The sequence below is a fragment of the Octopus sinensis genome, linkage group LG1 (genome assembly GCF_006345805.1).
Source record: "Octopus sinensis linkage group LG1, ASM634580v1, whole genome shotgun sequence".
Lineage (NCBI taxonomy): Eukaryota > Metazoa > Mollusca > Cephalopoda > Octopoda > Octopodidae > Octopus > Octopus sinensis.
In genome coordinates this window covers 153770699-153792463 of record NC_042997.1, presented here as the reverse complement: position 1 = coordinate 153792463, position 21765 = coordinate 153770699, and the positions used below count along the sequence as shown (strand labels likewise).

General features: G+C 35.9%; 1 protein-coding gene and 1 long non-coding RNA gene across 2 annotated transcripts; both read left to right on the top strand.

The window, feature by feature from the left end:
• Window positions 1-1162: 1162 nt before the first annotated feature.
• On the top strand, window positions 1163-15734 carry LOC118764740. Its single transcript, XR_005000539.1, has 2 exons — window positions 1163-1665; window positions 13740-15734. It is a non-coding gene; the product is annotated as an uncharacterized LOC118764740 (long non-coding RNA).
• Window positions 1601-4065, top strand: LOC115216311. Its single transcript, XM_029785522.2, has one exon. The coding sequence runs from the start codon at window positions 2105-2107 to the stop codon at window positions 4043-4045; it is 1941 nt and encodes a 646-aa protein (XP_029641382.1). The 5' UTR covers window positions 1601-2104; the 3' UTR covers window positions 4046-4065.
• Window positions 15735-21765: the final 6031 nt, after the last annotated feature.

Genomic DNA, 21765 nt, shown 5'->3' with positions numbered 1-21765 from the left:
ATATAAATACTAGGCTTAAAGAAGAAAAAAAAAGTACTGGAGTCGATTCATTCGGCTAAAAGTTCTTCAAGACGGTGCTCCAGCATGGGCGTAGTCTAATGACTGAAACAGATAAAAAAATTATAATATATATATATATAATATATATATATATATATATATAATATATATATATATATAATATATATATATATATTATATATATATATATTATATATATATATATATATATATCTATATATATATATATCTATATATATATATCACAGGAATGGCTGTGTGGTAAGAAGCCTGCTTCACAACCACATGGTTCTGGGTTCAGTCCTACTGTGTGGAACTTTGAGCAAGTATCTTCTACTATAGCCTCAGGCCGACCTTGTAACTAGAAACTGAACGAAGCCCGTCGGAATGTTTTCACCCCAAATGGACTCCAGCGATTTGTTAAATTTGCCGAAATGCTCGATTTTAAAGTGGAAATATCTTACAAACTATAGAATTTTCTCAATAAAGCCAAGAAAAAAATGATGTTTTATAAACACATTCTACCAGTATACGAAGTTTAAAAGTGTTTAGTTAACTAGAAATTGTGTTGAAAACTGCTGTTCAAAAGGAAAAGATCCATTTATTCTATTGAAAATTATATACTGCTTAAAAACAAACAAACAAAAAAAGTATTGAACCGCGCACACAACCACAGACAGACAGATACATAAATAGACACGATCTATGTGTGTGGAGCCCGTGGGTTAATGGTTAGGGTGTCGCACTTAAGATCGTAAAATCGTTATTTCAGTTTCTAGACCGGGTGATGCGTTGTGTTGTTGAGCAAAACATTTAATTTCAGTTGCTCTATTCAGCGGGTAAACATTAGTTATCTTGCAACAGTGCATGCACTGAATCCGGGAAACTGGTCCTATGAGCCAGTCATTCGGGAAGGACATTTGATCCTTTTGATATATATAGTATATGGCGATCTTACGGTATAAGTACCGGGCCATTTATTTTGTGTTTTATTTACTATGCTAGGTAGTCGCTGTAGGATCGACTAGTCACGACTAGCTAACGCGGGTGCGTGACAACACGTGTGCGCACAGCGGGACCGCTGTTCTCATGTAGTACCCTCTTTTTATTTACTTTTTTAATGTCCCTGGCGACACACGCACGCACAGAGAGAAAGTGAGAGACAGATAAAATGAATTTGTTCAGTGATTTTTTTTTAAGTGGCTTAAGCACTTTTTAACAGAGGAAATTAATTTTTAAAAATCCAAAATTTATCAGCACTTTAAAGTACATTCAGTGTGATAAGATAGATAAATACATAAATAGAGAAAAGTTTTAAAATGGATTGCCAGATAAAGAAAGTTTGCGAATTTGAATAGGTTTGTCTTCTGTTTGTACATGTGAATTTTACCAGAACCCTTACTCACAAGATAGGAAGAAACTCATATATTAATAAACAGTTTAAATAAGTAGTGCAGCGAATACATTCGTAAAGATAAACATATAAAACAAAGAAAGGGAAGAGAAAAAAAATGAGAGAAATTACGAAAATGTGGCTAAATATGTGTCTATCTTCATATGTTTTTCTAGCCAGACCAAACAAATCGACTCGCCGACCAAAGTATGACTCGGCATGTATCATTCAACCTTTTAATCTACCTTTAAGTAAGTAATTAAATCTATAATCATGATGATGCAATCACGATCCTACAGATTCTTTTCCACTTAATTATATTTATCCTGAGCGTCCGGAGACGTGTTGTTTTCCTGTTCATTCTCCCATCTATTTTTTTTTTTTTCCGTCAGACATTTGTGTTCATGTGGTCTCTACATACATACAGATACATACACATTTCTCTTTACTAACTTTCACTCTTTGTTTGCTTGATTTAAATACAGTGTGTTGATATTACGTTGTCCTGGATAGTGAACAATTATTCCAAACAAAATATTAATACACAGTGTTGTATTGAAACATTATTAACATCACTGCTAGAAATCAAGGTTATCTTGGAGATAGTTTCTTGATTTCTACCTTCACTGCGTCTTTTTTTTTTTTCTTTTCAAGACCTCATATCTCTTCTCTCACTTTGAATTATTCATCATGAATATCGAATCTTTTCGTAATGAAGTAGAAAGCGACAAGGAATGGAGATTACGGCGGAAATTTATTGAAAATAATAAAAACAAATACCCTGTCGATCGACTAATATGTCTGTCTATGTGCTACATCAACCACGTGAGTTACGGTGTTACGTATCCGGCTGGTGTCATGAAACTTGTCAAACATTTATCTGAAGGTCTTCCTCGTCACATTGATGTTGTTAAAGAATCGACTTTCATTGGCTTCGTAAAATCTGACGATAATGCTCTACCCACTACCAAATCAGCTGAGGCCAGTACCTGTTACAGTAATTTTGTGAAAGCTAACGACCTAACGAATAACAACAATGATTCCGTGAAGGCAAAGAGAAAATATAGTAATTTCGTTCAATCAACTGAGACGGAAAAATTAAAGCCTCTGCTATCTCCTGAGCCAGCTACTAAATATCCTCGCCTCGCAAATTCTGCATCAGCTCCTGAATCAGATTCGGGTCCCCCGGTGACAAACAAATATTTAAATATAGTGAAATTTGAGAAAGAAAGTGGAAATGGAAATAATTCAAACACAACATCTACCAAACAGCCAAAATCTTCATCAAATAATGTCAAAACGAAAGGTCGACAACAGAACATTTCGGTTAATGCCGAAGCTTCTAATGAAACCACCACTAATGATACTGAATCTGCTAAGAATCTCCTCACTAATTTAGAAATGAAATTTTATTCTCTCTCACACAACCTAAGGTCTATAAAAAAAGCACTACCATCAGCCAATTCCATCCAAGTTATACACGTTGCAGCAGATAAAACAAAAATGACAATAAAATGTGACATTACTCCTTGCTTTGCTAGTGCAGCGACTTTATTTATATGTAAGATTTGTATTAATGACACCCACATAGTCAGTGGAACTGGTCCCAACAAAAGAGCTGCGAAGCATGAAGCTTACAACAAAGCTATTGAAGTGCTTAGTATGTCTTGTTTGAAAATTAATACTTTGGACAATGGTCAGAATGTGTTAGTTGGTAGCTCATCCCCTCAACCTATAGTTAGTCTTTTGAGCCAATCAGAAGCAGCAAAAAGTTCTACAAAATCTCGTGTAACTAAACGCAATCAAAACGCTAGTCAGAATGCTGGCAACAAACCAATGCAAAAACAACCAATCAATGATTGGATTGAGTTTCTCATAATGTCTAACACTATGGTCAATGCCACTGCCATTCTTAGGAGGAGTGCAATTTTTAACAAGATGCCTATAGAATATGTGTATCGGCCTGCTGTAAATGGAACATGTTGCCGTATTCTTCTTAATGAAGAATCCATCATGGAATGTGTTGCTGAAAGCAAATTTAAAGCTAAAACAGCTGTCTCTAAAAAAGCATTGGATTGGCTGCAGGAGAGGTGTTGGACAATTCACATTAAGCAAACAGCTGACAGTGATGATGTCAGCCTTTCTAGAGATGAACTGATGAATGAAATACAGAAAAAACAACCTCAAGCCATCCCATCTGACAATGTTGGGAATCAGTTATTAAGGAAAATGGGTTGGGTTGGTGGGGGGATTGGCGCAGAGGGCAACAAAGGAATTGAAGACCCTATCACTGTTGATCAAGTTATTGATCGACAAGGTCTTGGTTGTCGGTCAGGTGTGTCTGCTCAGTTTGACAGTTCTATCCATGATGTACTTGTTAATTATGTCAAAAGTAAGAACCAAAATGATCTTGTTTTTGCCACAAATTTCTCTAAACAAGAAAGGGCTATTATGCACAAAGAAGCTCGCAAACTGAACCTTAAGAGTGTTAGTCGTGGCACTGGGGCATCAAGATATTTGGTTATCAGCCGGAAACGAAATCCTTGTCAGTTGTTTAATCACATCATGGAAAGTGGTGGCTCAACAATGAAATATGAACTTATACCACCAAAGAAACTACTCGAAAAATAAATGTCAATATTTTTGAAAAATGTGTTAGCTTACATAAATATCATGTGTGTATGTATATATACTCATATATTTGAAGCTAAGGCTTTGTTGCTACTCTGAGTTTCTTGTTATTATCATGTTCAGCAAGATACATGGATTAGAGACACTTTGAGAACATTATAGTAATAGGAAACTTGGAACAGCAATGCAATGAAACCTCAACTTCAAATACATGAAATTTCCTGCATCTGTTGAGTACTTCTTTCTCGTTTATACATCCAAATATGTGTACACACATAATGCTTTTCTGTTATATATGGGTATCTTTTTTTTTAGTCATAAGAAAAAGAAAGGACTATTATTGTTATTATTAGGCAACCATTAACAAAATCATTAATGTGTCAAAAACAAAGCCTTGCTGTGTTCTGGCTCAGAGGGTTCAAATTCTTTGAAAGTCGACTTAACCTTTCATTCTTCCAGGTTCAACGAAATAAAGTATCAGCCATAAACTGAGGTTGGTCTAGCCAACTAACACCTCGAAATTTCTGACCCAGTGCCTATGTTAAAAACAATTATTGTTATTATTGATATAATTAGTAAGCTGGCAGAACCATTAGCTTCCTGAGCAAAATGCTTGGCAGCATTTCGTCCATCTTTACGTTCTGAGTGAAAATTCTGCCAAAGTTGACTTAGCCTTTCATTTTTTCGGGGACTGTAAAATAAGTACTAGTTGAGCACTGGAGTCATTGTAATCAAATTGCCCTTTCCTCTAAATTTACTGGCATTATGCCAAAATTTGAAACCATTATTAAGGCGGCGAGCTGGCAGAATTGTTAGCATGCCAAACAGAATGCTTTGTAGCATTTCTTCCAGCTCTATGTTCTGAGTTCAAATGCTGCTGAGGTTAACTTTGCCTTTTATCCATTTGCAGTTGATAGAATAAGTACCAGTTGAGCTTTGGAATCGATGTAACTTACTCCCTCCCCTAAAATTGTTTATCTTGTATCAAAATTTAAAACACTTATAAATTTATTTGTTTGCATTTCATAATTGTTTAATTGATTCAAGTTGTCTGAAGATGGACATAATACTTACCAAGAAATCTTTAAACCACAGGATCATAGAAATGTTTATATTGGAAGGGAAAAGTAGGCACACAGTATCAAATAGTATGTATATACAACTAATTTATGTACAAGTGTTGGAAATTTTTAATTGTTGTTTAATCTCAAGTCAGCTCTGTTCAAGGACAAGGGCATTCCAGCTAAGACCATCTCTCTCCATCTTTTTGGTTTTGTAAATACAATGTGTCTTAGATCAAATCATCCAATGTTTTTTTTTTTAAGGTGGTAACCTGATTTGAATTGGATTTGGCTGTTATTTTTTGCAAGTCAAGTGACCTTGTTGAAGTTCTCTCAGTACTTTTAGTAGTAGTATGGGGGCACGTGCTGTAACAGCTCATCACTGCATCCATCATTTGTTGGTCATTCTCTACTCCTGGCAGATGACACCTTTGTGCCACTCAGGCAACAACCTTCCATCCCATTTCTGTTTTGGGTAGTTGTTGTGGGTGAGGGTTTTATGAGGTCAGACTGCAAATCATATCGCAACCTCTTTCAGTTAGTTACCTTTTATGACACACAGAGAAACATCAGGTCTATTCTTTGACATGCTGAGCCCACACAGCAATAAATAAATTGTGGCAGCCAGCCATCAACTGTACAGCATGATAAAGACAGCTCAGATGGATTGCTTGAAATTGCTGTCAAGTTTTATGTAATTACATGACCTAATTAATACCAGGCCTGACACATTTGAGTTGTTGAATGAATGAAAGAAATATAGGAACATTTTCTTTTTTGTTTTGACTTCATCAGAAGTGTAAGGGTAGTGCTCATGACCATTTGTAGAGCCTCCAAGACTGATGGTAGGATTTTATTGTTAAGCCAAAGAATTGGCCTGAATACTTGTCAACATTCAAAGGTCAGGGTGGTTATGCTAAACTAGACAGTGGTTTAAAATCTACCACCCAAGTGTGAAATGAAACAATGAATGTGTGATAATTGGTTTTGATCTGTTATGGAGGGAGGATGGAAGATGAATGTGAAGCTTAAACTTTCTCTGAAATATTTGCTGCATGCACCAAATGATGCTGTTCATTTCCAGTTTTCCATGGAAATATGTTTGGCCATGAGGAGAGAATACTTTACTCGAAAACAAGTGAGGGCTGCCAACAGAAAAGGCATCAAGCCATAGAAAATCTGCTTCATGAATTCCCTCTGACTTACATAATAAGCTTGGGCCAGTGCTGTGAAAACATACCCAATACACTCTATAAAGTGATTGGCATTAGGAAGAGCATCCAGCTGTAGAAATCAATACTAAAACAGACTTGGAGCCCAGGTAATTCTTCAGCTGGCTAGCTCCCTTCAAACCATCCAGCCCATGCTAGCATGGAAAATGGACATTAAATGATGATGATAGATACGCGCTGTGTGGTAAGTAGCTTGCTTACCAACCACATGGTTCCGGGTTCAGTCCCACTGCATGGCACCTTGGGCAAGTGTCTTCTACTATAGCCTTGGGCCGACCAAAGCCTTGTGAGTGGATTTGGTAGGCGGAAACTGAAAGAAGCCCATCGTACATTTGTATGTATATATGTTTGTGTCTGTGTTTGTCCCCCCCAACATCGCTTGATGTCTGATGCTGGTGTGTTTACGTCCCCGTAACTTAGTGGTTCGGCAAAAGAGACCGATGGAGCAAGTACTAGGCTTATGAAGAATAAGTCCTGGGGGTCGATTTCCTCGACTAAAGTAAAAGAGTAAGAGTATATGTACTTTGTTCTTACATTTGTATTTACCTTGCAGGCTTAAATGGCTCCTTTTATTCAAGTTGTCTCAAGCAACTGTTAACTGTTGGTGAGGCAAGTCCACATTCCATGAATGAAGACCATACGTATTTGCCTCAGTAACTCAATACATCCAACAGATTACATTTAAAGCCAAAGCAACTGAAATAGACTCACAGAGCCACATGCTTGCTGATAATACACTTGTACTTGATCAGAGTGGAAATCCTACAATTAGAGAATCCCCTTAGGACCGCATTTCACAACCATGGAAAAGAATTGTGCTTGTACCTGGAATATACAGATCTCTCTGTGCAGCTTGATAATCCTTTAAGGACCGTAAGCAACTAGTTTGATTTCCTTTTTGGACCACTTCAGAAAGTAGGGAGAACATCCCCCTACACCTGGTAAACAAATTCATCTACATCAAGCTATTGGATATCATTTACTGAAAGGACATGTTTCAGTTGTTTGAAATTTAGTTGACAGGATTTTAGTCTTGATCGTATCAACTTTCATGTAACCTTTCCTAAAAGCTTAATGAGTTCATCAGTGTAACAGAAGCTTGAAAATGCCATATTTGGCATAATTAAGGTCTGTGTCATTGTGTTTTGGTCAATGCACTGAAATTATTATTATCATCATTTTATATCTTTTTTCATGCTGTTTTGATTTAGACAGAGACAGAATTCACTGCATTTCCTCTCTCATCACAGTCTCTGTCATCTAGCTCACACATCGATAGAAATTGATCAACTTTTTGTGTGTATGTTTTACAGTGTGGGCTGTTACATGTTACTAGTACTAGAGAGGCTGTCTGTGGCAGAGCTGAAGACCCTGCCCACCTCACCCATCTAGCCTGTATCAACTCTTAATCAGAGTTATTGTTCTCTTAGATGGGCAGCCTGCAATGTGGCTTGTGGAGTCCACATCTCATTTGTTCACTCTAATTTTTGATATGGTTTCAGCCAGTGTCATGAGAGAAAGACCTGGTGACAAGCTACATCTATGATACTCCACTATATCAAACATCAAGTAAAAAGTGTTTGCACAATCCACAAATGCAATGACTGGACTATTGGAAACTATCTCAGCTTTGAGAGTTGTTGGATCTCAAAGCTTGAGCATGTGTCTTCTGCCAAAACTCTGGATGTGAAACAGAGTAGAAAGAAAGTGTATGGTATCACATTTAATGAAATGCCTCTGTTGTGGGGTGTTAGGTAATTTGTTTGCCTGGTTTTTAGGTGTCTTTACCAGTGTCCATTTCATTGCTGGTATTCAAAAAAAGGTCTTAGTGGTCCTACAAAAAATCACGGATATTGCCTTCTTCTGACTAAACCATAAAAAGAAAGATAAAAAAACTAGGTCCTCATTGGCATTAGGAAGGGCATCCAGCCATAGAAACCATGCCAGAACTGACAACAGAGCCTGCTGTGGCACCTGGCCTTACCAGCTCCAGTCAAACTGTCCAACCCATTCCAGCATAGAAAAAAGACGTTAAATGATGATAACAATGACAACATAGCGATATGATTTGAGAGATTCGGCTATGATTTTTGTATTGGTTCAAGAAATCATTTATAGGCTCCCTCAAAAACTTCAAAACCACTTTATTGTCTTGGGTGACCTAGTGAACAAAGAATGGATATCTCAATGGATGCCAAAACAAAAGAAGCTCGCAGCAACAGTAACATTCAAAGTTAAAAAGAGTAAAGATATTGAATCAGTGGAAACTTGGTATGAGAAGTACTAAGTGAAAGATAACCTAGAACAAAACAGTTACTTAAAATATCAATTAGATAAAACTAGTTGATGAAATGATATAGGATATGGGTATTTAGAAATGGACTGTACCATTTATATGTCCAGTCCTTAACAACTAAGTGCAATAGATTTAACTCTCTGAAATTTGTTGTTTTTAATAAGGTTGTTATTTCATAGATAATTATATCTAATCTTAATTACAATTTCTTTCAAACAGGAAACCGATCTTCAATTATTTATTTCTTGCCTCTCACCCCCAACACCTTCCCCAAAGAAAATAAAATAAAATCTAAAATTTATTAAAAACTTCGTTATTCATGATTTTAAAGAATCATATATTTGTCTTATATATCATTGAGTATATACAAACTCACAGGTAGATGTGTGTGTGTATCTATCCATCTATATATATATATATTTCTACATACACACACGTATACATATATACATCATCACAGAAAGGCATTTCCTGGAGAATACTAAGCAATACGACTCATCCAACCCATACCAGCATGAAATAAACAATGACAATGATGATAATATATATGTAGGTATGTATATCATCATCATCATCCAGTGTTTTAAATCTGGGTTTTGTCCCCGTTAACAGGGTGGCTGAATCTACCTTAATGCCATAGCAACTGCCCTCACATCATCTCGCCATCTTGCCCAGTTTTGGGCGTCCTCCATTCTCAAGCCAACCCTCCCAATCTCTTCCTCCACCTGTCCCCTCCACTTTTTCCTTGGTCTACCTCACTTTCGCAGTCCCTTTACCTCAAACACAAATACTCTCTTCAACACATACCCATACCACTGAACTCCATTTGCCCTTGCCAGCCATTCCACCGATTCCTCTAACTCCAGCATCCCCATCAAGTCCTCAGTCCTCCTCTTATCAAACTGCTTCACCCACATATATATATATATTGGATCGGATTGCCTATGTTCAGTCCACTGCAGGACAAAGGCCTCAGCATTTTCTCACCACTAACTGCGGTCTGATGTGAGGCCATGAATTTTGGGCTTGAGATCATATTGGTTTAATGAGCCTGCTCTGCTGCACTGGCTCATCGTGGCTTGGTAGTGGAGTGCAGTTTTTTATACTCTTACCCAGGAGTAGTTAAGTCAATTACATTGATCCCAGTGCTGAACTGGTACTTATTTTGTCAACCTCGGCAGAATATGAACTCAGAACATAAGGTCAGACAAAATACCTCTAAGCATTTTGACCAGGCGTAGGAGTGGCTGTGTGGTAAGTAGCTTGCTTACGAACCACATGGTTCCAGGTTCAGTCCCACTGCGTGGCACCTTGGGCAAGTGTCTTCTACTATAGCCTCGGGCAGACCAAAGCCTTGTGAGTGGATTTGGTAGACGGAAACTGAAAGAAGCCCGTTGTATATATGTATGTATGTATGTATGTGTATATGTTTGTGTGTCTGTGTTTGTCCCCCCAACATCGCTTGACAACCGATGCTGGTGTGTTTACGTCCCCGTAACTTATCGGTTCAGCAAAAGAGACCGATAGAATAAGTACTAGGCTTACAAAGAATAAGTCCTGGGGTCGATTTGCTCGACTAAAGGCAGTGCTCCAGCATGGCCACAGTCAAATGACTGAGACAAATAAAAAAGAGTAAAAAAAAAAAGTTTGCTAATGATTCTGCCAGCTTTCCACAATATGTATACACACACACGCACATATTTATTTGATACTGATTATGTTTAATAAATAAGAGGGGAAAGTACTCAATACAGAAGTAGAGCATAAATATTTGTTGCAGTGCTGAGACTACTATCTCTTGCTGTGCAGAGTTTTGTAAATATGTATCACTGTTCACATAGAATTATATCAATAGTGATAGGTATTCAAAAAACTCTGAGCAGTCTCAGCACAGCAATGAATGCATATTAGTGTGTACATACACACATATATATATATGTACATACATATATTTATACATGCAGACATTATACATAGACACATTCATATATATATGTGTGTGTGTGTTTGTTTACACATTTGAGTTTAGAAACCAAGATGAATATGGATGTAGAGAATAAATATTTGTAGCACTGGGATTATTCTTTGCAACTATTCATAATTTCACTAATATTGATATTTACATAATGTTTTGTGAACAATGATATTTGTGAGACACTGAATTGTACAATATGTGTGTGTATGTGTTTTTACTCATATACACACACACACAAACTCACACTTCATACACACACACATATTGGTGTGTGGGTTTTTGTTTTTCAAAAAAGCAGAGCTACCATGAAGCTGTAAACAAGTGCCATGAGGAGGCATAACCTACCATGTTAAACAATGTGAGCACTGTATACTTAACAAGTGTTTTGTTAGCTTGCTATAATGAATTCAAGACCTGTTATCAATGTACCATGGAGATGGAAAAGCCTTACAATACCAACTTGCTTTAGAAGATACAGTGTATGAAGTACTGCAACACTGCATTGGATATTTATGACATTCACCATCATTTTGGGTGTGTGTGCATGTAAGAACTTGGTTATCTATTCTGTTCTGCCAGTTTCATATTGTTTAGTTCTATGTGTTAATGTGGCTACTATAATTTGAAGAATGTGTTTGCCATGGGTACATGTGGAACTAAAAGCATTTGGCAGTACAGAATGGCTTTCTTAGTTCATGTACAAGATGGTGCAAAAGTAATTATTTCATTTGTGGAGGTGGTTTTTAGAATATGAGAAATGCACAAAATATAGAATAATAATGACAATACATGGAGAGATTTTAATTACTTTAATCAAAATAATATGTCGAGAAGAATCACCTGCTTCACATCCACAAATTTGACTGAAATATTTCAATGGCATTTTCCATCATCTTCATTCAGTCTTGATGGTAAATCCTTAATTTCTTAGATAATGCCAGTTTTTAACTCCAAAGCCATGCAAACTTTAATATTCAATCCATAATCGAAGAGCCGCAAGCGAAACAAAATTTGTTTTGTCACACTGTCAATTATGGATTAAATATTTTGTCTACTCTCAGACTTATCTTTGAGTTCTTTATTGTAAGTGGCTAGACATAACTTCTTTTGAACTTGTCACCCCTTAGAATATATATATATATATATATATATATATATATATATATATATATATATATATATATATTTAAATAATGAGGGTGATAAATTGAATATTAATTTAATTAACATCAATCTAAAACCTGTAGCCTAGCATATAGAAAAATCTGAAAATTCAGATAAATTGTAATACATGCATATAATAAGGGATGACCACTAAGTGGACATCCAATATAGAGATTGAAAATTGCTGAATATCTCTAGAGAACATTATTTTCTTTGTGGTTAGATCGTAGGTGATCTTCTTCTAGCATATTGGATGTCCACTTAGTGGTCATCCCTTATTATACGCATATATATATAAAGCCAATATAAGAGTTTCTCTCATGCTAACTACTGCAGTGTAGTTTGTTCTAATAGAACATCCACATTTAAGTAGAGATAAATATTACCTCTTGGTATAAGTACTGCCTCTGTTGCTAATATATATATATATATATATATATATACACTTGTATTTTCTTTGGGATAATCTCACAAGCAGTAATCTGAAGTGATAAAGTATTAGCTCATTGAATAAGAAATACATTAAATGATTTCTAAAGAGGTGTACCATTTGTAGCTGCTTTTTTTTTTTTTCAACCTATGAACACCCAATTTTGAGAATTGAAATTCCAGTATCTTTTGGATCAAAATGCTTTAATTACTGTTATAGTACTTTGTTAATTATCTCTATTTTGAACATAAATTAATGACCTTTGCAACTACAGTGCCATATCAAAATGTTAATTGTTATTTTGTTGTTTATCCCGGGTTCAGCAGACCAATGATAATGAAGCATTCCAGTCATGATTTTCTGGTGTTATATTTTTTGTGGTTGGAGGCAGCCCAAGATTCTTAAGATGATAGAATGTTATCTAAAGGATATTTGGCTTTTTCTTTATTTCTTTTTACATTGTAGGTTAAGTGACTGCTGTTAAGTGTTTTATTTCATATCTTCAGTGAGATAATTAAAAATGTGTAACATACAAATACAGATGATCACTTTGGCACTATCTTGTATAACATGTATGACTGTGTGTGTGTGTGTGTATACATATATATATATATAAATGTCACCCAAGTATGATTATATATTATATATATATATGGTTTTGTCTATCTTGTTCAAAAACATAAAAGTGTTTAATATCATTTTGTACTAGAAACATGTGGAGTTTTATAAACGGGGCCAAAATTTTGTCTGGTTGGCCTTTTAGTCTGTTACACATTCACAGATATGTACAATTTAAACAAAACTGATCCAGAAATGTAATTCCTGTTTACCCTACACATGAAATTTATTTGTGGGTGACATATTTATACTATATAGGTGTGTATTTCTATAAATGAAGGGGTGTTGAAAAGTTCTTGGCTTTAAGGAGATTACAAAAGGCCTGGTTGGAGGTCCAACCTTCTGAGTTTTTTTTACAGGGCTTACAAAAGCTGAAGGATTATTGCAATAAGTGTGTGAATCTGAGAGGGAAATATTTTGAATAAAATCATAATTAACTGATCCTTCTGTAATTTCTTTTATCCAAAGCCAGGAAATTTTCAGCCCCCCCCCCCCTTGTATATATAAATATATACATAATAAAAAAAATTATATGATTTAAGTGTTCAATTGAAATTCATTAATTAAATTTCATTTAGTTAATGAGAAATTTGTTTACATTTTAAGAACTGTGGACTTAAATTTTATTTGATTAGTTGCTAATTTGTCACCCATCCTGTTTAACACCACCACCTAGTCATTGAGTATTTTCACAAGCATTCTGACCAGGTCTTCATTCTGAGAATAATTCAATATCATCTTGATGCACTGCAACCCATGAATCACGGTTTTTTTCTCTTTCTCCCCACCATTCTCAGAAGCAGAGAAGAAATTATAGCTTCGCCCTTCCTCCTCTGACTAAACCTTTTAAGTAAATTCTATTATACTGAATGTCCTGTTATTTATAAGTTTGTCAGATGAAAAACATGATCTTTGCAGGATTTTCTGGATTAGTGAGGTCAATGTTCAGCTTTCACATCTGCAAGGAGGAAGTCCAGAGGATTACAGTTTGGGATAGAAAAGATTGTAGTAACCAGGAAGTAAGATAATGACCTAGAAGCTATACAGCTAATTAGCTCAATGAACAGGAGACAAAAAAAGATATAATCACCTGTATGTACAATGTGTTATCAGAAAGTTCTGGACTGCACGTCATGGAATTGTTTTCACCCAAAATGCTTGTGCAGTTGATCATCCTTAGTTGCCAACCTTCAGTCACAAATTAGCTTCATGCTGTTTATGTGTTCAATTATTACATTAAGTTTTGCAACATCGTATTAGAACAGCAGCTCTATGATTCTCACAATGCCTGACAAATTTAAGCAGTATGACTGCATCAAATTTTGCGTGAAGCTCGGCAAATCTGCTATCAAGACCTTCAAAATGCTTTCTTGAGCCTTTAACGAACGTTCGTTTAATTAAACACTAGTTTTTGAGTGTTGTGTGTGTCTTGAGACAGTTGACTGTTGGGTTAGATCAAGACAATGAGCAGAGTGACCTATCACTGGTAAAACATCAAGAATATTTCAGAAGACTAATGATGCACATACAAAAACAGTATTACTTTTGTGAGAAACTAGCAACAAACTTTGTAGACATGCAATGCATGTTCATATTTTCCAAGAAAAATTTTTAACAAACTTTGTAAATGATTCCAGTTATAGAGTTGACAGTTTGTTTTGTAGTGATTGTCATTGGACGAGTTCACAAAATTGTTCCATAGTTTCTAGGGATTGGTTGTCCTGAACAACCGTTATCTTAAACTAACAACCAACTAGTCTTGAAACACAGGTGCCATTCAAAAGTTTTTGCTTGACTTAAAGAATGTTCAGCAAAATCTTGGTGAAGCATATCAGAGGTTTTGATATCAGATTTACCAAATTCTATGCAGTTTTTATTTAGCACGAAACAAAATCTTTTTACTAATTTGTCAGTCATTGTAAAAATTGCCTCATCATTCCAACACAATGTTATAAAGCCTAACGTAATAACTGAATATAAGGTGGGTAGCATGAAGCCTGTTTTGTAGGCTGGCTACCTATGATCATCAGTTATGCACACAACTCCATTGAACTGTATACACACAGCATGTGCAGTGCAGAACCATTCTAATAGCATCTCGTACATTACACAAATATGATAGGAGTAACAAACATGAACTATTAAACCAGTCAAACAGTTATCCATTTGATCATCTATAAACAACTGGAGAAAATAATGTGTTTAATCTTGTGTTTTATCTTTATGATAGCTTGCAAGATTCAATCCATTGTTGTTAGGTGTCTCCAAATTGAATGATGAGCAACTGGAGCCATTGCTATGAAGTGGTAGTTTTATTTCTAGAGTATTGGAAAATATGCTTCCAGGATGAGGAAAAGAAAAGGTTGTTTTTTTTTTATATATATATATTTTATTTTGACCTAAGGGTAACACTTCTGACATTCATGAGAGATTGAGAAGAAGAAGTCACAACTTATGGTAACCTCTACATTGCTCTTTGTAAGCATCAAGTCTGAAAGTCAGTTATCACTGGTGGGCCTACCAGCACATAGGTCAACATCCTGAGCCATTAGTCATAAGGTCAGGCCCATGTATCTGGTGACAGACCTTTGCCAGAGAACAACTTCCACATCCTTTTAACAAACAATTGTGCTACACAAGTGAAGGTGCAGTGCAACAAAATATTGAATTATCCTCAGCCTGAAGTGATATCAAGTTACCTTCAATAGAGTTTCTATGTCATACCATTTCTGTAGTATTTATAACTGCATAAATGAAACAAAGCCAATTTGTGTTGAATGACAATCATTAATGTAATTTAAAATGCTGAGAATGTTTAAATAACATGAAATATGTTTTGATGTTAAATTCTTACAATTATTGCAGATTTAAAAGCTTTGCATTTTGTTTTGTTTTTCCACTCAAAAAAAAAAATACTAATAGTATTATAAATTTTATATTGTAAAAAAGATGATAAAATGTTAATTGCTACTTCACATATAGGTGTGTTCCAGCTTTTATTTTTAAATTTTATTTTTATTTTTATTCACAATTGTACACTACAATAAAATGGTGTTAGTTGGAGAAAATTTCAAAGAAAGAGAAATTAAATTTGAGGTCATTGAAGGTTCTAAACAGCTGACATTGCATGTCACAAATGTTAATACCAAACCTGGTTATTGCTAAAACTGATATTTAAAAGTCAAATTGCTGAAGTTACTACTGTTAACAGAATTAAAATTTTTCTGACTATTAATATCATATTTAAAATTGAGAAGAAAAATGTTTTGATGCTCTGATCTGTATGTACATGCATCAGTGGCTTAGTAAATAAGGTCACTATTATTCTGAGCCTAGAAATCAGCAAGGGTTCTGAGTTCAAATGTAATCCAGCTCTATGTACACATCCATGAATAAGATGCCTAATAATGATCAGAGCTCAAACTGAACAAAATAGATATGAATATTAAAACTTTTTAATTTACCATATAAAAGTTTGTCTAATTCATGGTAGTTGTTAAAAAAAAACTGTGCACAGGTAACTTGGCTCGGGATTACACTTACTGTGGCATGTACATTGGCTTTTTAATGCTCTGTTAATTAAATAAATATGAAACACTTGCTTACCTATTGTTTTTCATACAGATAGCATCTCTCAATTATTTAATTTTCATTAAACTTTACTATGTTTGGTAATGTTAAGCTTACATTAAACCTATTATAAAATATATTTTACATAAAAAGTGTCTAACAACTTAATATTTGATAATGACATTCTTTATTTCTGAGCATCAGTTTCCATTATATTTATATATTTGGTATTGAAATACATAATTACATACCATGAGTTTTACATTTTGATGCATTAGCAGACTAATGCATACAAACTGGATTTTCTGTTTGTATTTGACAAACTATGGCATAACTCCTTCATGTGTTAAATTGAATGAAAGAAATATATTAAAATACAAAAATCATTTTAAAATTCATATATAATTTTATTGTTGCCAGCTTGCCAGATTTCCTTAAATTGGAGGAAATATTGATTTGGTTGTACTATTGTAATATTTTTAAAAATTAGATTTTCAAATAACTTTTTTAGAATATTTCCTTGTAAATACCTAACTTTTATAAAAGCTAATTTTTTTTCCCCCGTTCAAAATTGTGTTAGATTTTATAATTCTAAGATTTTTGGAAAAAAAAAACAAAGAGATAATTCTAAAACTTCTATTACAGATGCTTTGAGCAAGAAAAATATAATTTGATGTGATTATGCGTAAGGTGGGAAAGCCTAGATAGATAAAGCTTTCATGATCAGATATATTGTTTCCTTACAAAGCTTCACAAACTTTAATGAAATACTTGTGTTTCAACAGTGTACTTAGTTCCATATCACATTTGGATCAACAATATTAGTCATGCTTCAAAAACTGCAATTAAACTCATCTTCTTCATTCATAAGCCTACTTATTACTACCTTTATTTTATTATACTATTTTAATAAAGTTCAGAACTTCTATCTGTGAAAACACTGTTCTGCTTCAGTTTTGTTTTTAGCATTTCATATATATATATGTGGAGGTGCAATGGCCCAGTGGTTAGGGCAGCAGACTCACAGTTGTAGGATCACGGTTTCGATTCCTAGACCAAGCATTGTGAGTGTTTATTGAGCGAAAACACCTAAAGCTCCATGAGGCTCTGGCAGGGGCTGGTTGCGATCCCTGCTGTACTCTTTTCGCTACAACTTTCTCTCACTCTTTCTTCTGTTGGCCTGCTCACTTAGCCAGCAGGGTGGCATCATTTGAAGGCTAAAACAATACGAAGCGCATTGTGACCAGCGATGTGTAGCAACATATAATAGCCTGGTTGGTCATGGTGATCACGGTGATATATGTATGTATGTATATAAGCGTAATCTTCAAGCGTTGGGCCTCATGGAGGCAATGACCAGTGACCGAGACCTTTGGCAATATGCCATGCTTATGAAGACCTGTCAAGCCAAAATGAAATTGTAGTCATGGCTAATGCTGGTGTCATGTAACTAGTGCCCATGCTGGTGTCATGTAACTAGTGCCCATGCTGGTGGCATGTAAAAGGTACCAGTGTTGCGTAAATAGCACCCATACCAGTGACACATATAAAGCACCTTATGACAAATGACCGAGACCCTTGGCAATATGCCAATCTGGAGAAGAAAACCCATCAAACCAAGTGAAATCATTGTTGTGGCACATAAAAGCACCCATTACACTTTCAGAGTGGTTGGTGTTAGGAAGGGCATCCAGCTGTAGAAACCATGCCAAATCAGACTGGAGTTTGGTGCAACCCCTCAGCTTACCAGCCCTGGTCAAACCATCCATCCTATGCCAGCATGCACAATGGATATTAAATGATGATGATGATGATATATATATATTTGTATGTTCCTGTGTTTCTCTTTTTATCTCATCTACTAATGGTTAGCAATGGAAATCACTAAAGTTATTACAGAAACTCATTCTTCTATTTTAGATGCAAGTATGGCTATGTGGTTGTGTGGTAAAGAGATTTACTTTGCAGCCACATGGTTCTTGAACAAGTTTCTTCTCCTGAAGCCTCAAATTAACTAATGCTGATGGAAACTACACATGAATTTTGGAAACATTTTTTCACCCTCAGAATTGCTGAAGCATAGAATAAAATACCTGCATCAGATATCTGTCTAGATATTACATCCTTCAAAACTTCCATGCTTCCTGAAATTACCCAGCAGTACACCTGATGCCTCCCACCCTTGTTTTGCAGTTTTGGTTACTTTTCCTAATGAGTTGTAGTGCACCTGAACACTGTGTACAATAAGTTTGTTATTATTATATATGTATAATCAAGTCCATATTTGTGTGTACTTCTGTTGTTGCTGTTTAGTTTTGATCAAACAGAATTGTAATTAATTTTGTTTCAGCCATGGCCATCCTGCATTTTTGGTGGGGATTATTGAAGAATAAATTATTAAATATGTCCTTTTATTATTTAAGCTAATACCATGTGATTTGAGACTAATTTGGTTGCTATTTCTAGCTGGAGTGACCACATACAGGCTCTTTTACTAAGCTTATGGCTGAGTTTATGCTAACCAGTATGTTAAGTTGTGTTCCTTTATGTAAAATCTGTAACAGCCTTTCAATACATAGATTTTGCTAAAAGTGTTGAAGGTGATAGTCCAGCATAGCTGCAGTCAAATGAGTGAAACCAGTAAAAGTATATTGATATTGGCTTCATTAATCAAACGTAGAATTATTTTGTCATCATTAATTAATGTTAGAGGCCTACTGATTATCTACAAGAAAGATGATAGCCATTTTTCCTAAACCCCAAAATAACCAGCATGTTAATGTTTAAAATTCTGTATATAAATAAATAAATAAATAAATAAATAAAATCTCAACAGAATATAAGAATTGTATATTCTTGAAGAGATTAGCCCTGTTCCTTTCTTGCAAATCATCATCATCAACATCTAATGTCCATTTTTCATGTTGGCATGAGGTGGGCAGTGTGAGAGGATCTGATAGATCCGAGGACTGCATCATGCCTAGTGTCTCCTTTAGCATGGTTTCTATAGCTGGATGCCCTACCTAATGTCAACTACTTTACAGAATGTACTGAGTGCTTTTTTCATGCTCCCAGCACTAGAGGGATTGCCAAGTGGCTCACAAAACTCCCTTTCAAGTGAGTGGTAGAGATAGATGCCTTTATACTAGGAGATAAACAGTCAAGGTATGTGAGAAGGGGCCAGCATAGAACATGTTTGTTGCTGTAGGAGAGCTACATGGCTGCTCCTTATAGGAGGGCCGGAGCAATCATCATCAGCATCATTTAACGCCCGTTTTCCATGCTAGCATGGGTTGGATGGTTCAACTGGGGTCTGGGAAGCCAGAAGACTGCACCAGGCCCAGTCTGATCTGGCAGTGTTTCTACAGCTGGATGCCCTTCCTAACGCCAACTATAAAATATATAACAGGGTGGTGGGCTGATGTTCAGTAAGAGTTAATAGGCGCAATAGCAATGAAGAGGTAGGACTTCTATTTACTTGCATATGCAATGTCAAATAATTTAGTTCAGTATTATAGCCTTTCAAACCCATTAAAAATTATCATCATTTCTATGTCTATTTTACCTATGTTTAAAGACAGCGAGCTGGCAGAAACGTTAGCATGCTTAGCGGTATTTCATCCGTCTTTACGTTCTGAGTTCAAATTTTGCTGAGACCAACTTTGCTTTTCATTCTTTTGGGGTCAATAAATTAAGTACCAGTTGTGTGCTGCGGTCGATGTAATCAACTGCCCTACCCCTCTCCCCAAAAATTTCTTGGAACAAATGGAATTGTTAATATAGATTTTCTACAGCCAAATGCCCTTCCAGCTGCCAACCCTCACTTATTCTGAAGAAAGTAATGTTTTCTCATGGCCAGACTTGTTTTCATAGAAGACATGAAACAAAAGTTTCTGGCTGTTATGCCTACAGTACAGACATGTAGTGTGCACTCATCAGATTTTCGTTTACACACTAGATGACTGAACACATTTAGCAGAGATCATAAACCCATGTGACCAAAAGTAACTACTCACAACTACTCTGGGTCATGGTTCAGCATGTCCTGAGCAATTTCCATGCTGATGTTGTTTCTGCTGTTCCGCCAGCACCTCGGGGACAAATTTCATTGACACTCTATAAATGCACAAATCCTCTGTTAAAATTGAATGAACTGATACTGTGCTTTTTCTCACTTCATGAGCAAGTGAACTGGCAGAATTGTTCCAGTCATGATCATCTCCCCTTTTATTAACTCTCTAGCAAATAAACTGGCCATATCCAACCCAATTATCTTACTACTTTTATGTTCAAATTGGCTAGATCCAACCTCTTGCACCTACCCTACAATGTCATTCTAAAAATAATTACATCGATGAAATCTCAAAGCTACAAGATAATGCATGATTATTCAAAACAATGTGAATAAATAAACATTACATTTGATAAAATGATCTGAATGCTAAAGTGTTGAGACATGGATTATCTAGAGTTACTTCTTGAATCATGTAGACAAATAGGGTCAGTTTCCTGGTTTCCATAGCACATATTCCCCACTGGATGAGATGCTAGTCAATGCAGGATTGCCCAGTTTTGCCAGCTGAATGAACTGCAGCAATGTAAAAGGAAGTATTCTGCTCAAGAACACAATGTATTACCAGGTCCAGGAATTGAAATCACAGTTTTATGATCATGAGTCTAATATCCTAGCCACTAATCCACATGTTCCCACATATATCATCATCATCGTTTAACGTCCGTTTTCCACGCTAGCATGGGTTGGACGGTTTGACCGGGGTCTGGGAAGCCAGGGGCTGCACCAGGCTCCGGTCTGATCTGGCAGTGTTTCTACAGCTGGATGCCCTTCCTAACGCCAACCACTCCGCGAGTGTAGTGGGTGCTTTTTACGTGCCACCGGCACAGGTGCCAGGGAAGTCTGGCATCAGCCACGAACGGTTGGTGCTTTTAACGTGCCACCGACACGGAGGCCAGCCAAGGCGGCGCTGGCATCGGCCCCATTCGGATGGTGCTTTTTGTGTGCCACCGGCACAGAAGCCAGTTGAGGCGGCGCTGGCATCGGCCACGTTCAGATGGTGCTTTTTATGTGTCGGTAGTAATCTAATCTGTCACCTAGTTTAACATCACCACCTGGCATTCCTGTGCATTCAGTCAATTATACTTTTATACTAGTATTCAGACTGGGTCTGACAATAACGTGCTATCCTAATGTGCTGCTTCTCACAGCAACTAGCTATGGGCCATATTTCTTCTCCACAATTCATGAAGGACCTGATTAAGTCACAAGCAAATGCAATGTGTTTTTTTAAATGATAGGTTGTACTTGGATGCAAGTTTGGCTATGATTTCAAGCAAACCAATCAACTATACTAATGGT

Excerpts from the sequence above, each read along its gene's own strand:
- LOC115216311 (XM_029785522.2), top strand. The coding sequence starts at position 2,105 with ATGAATATCGAATCTTTTCGTAATGAAGTAGAAAGCGACAAGGAATGG.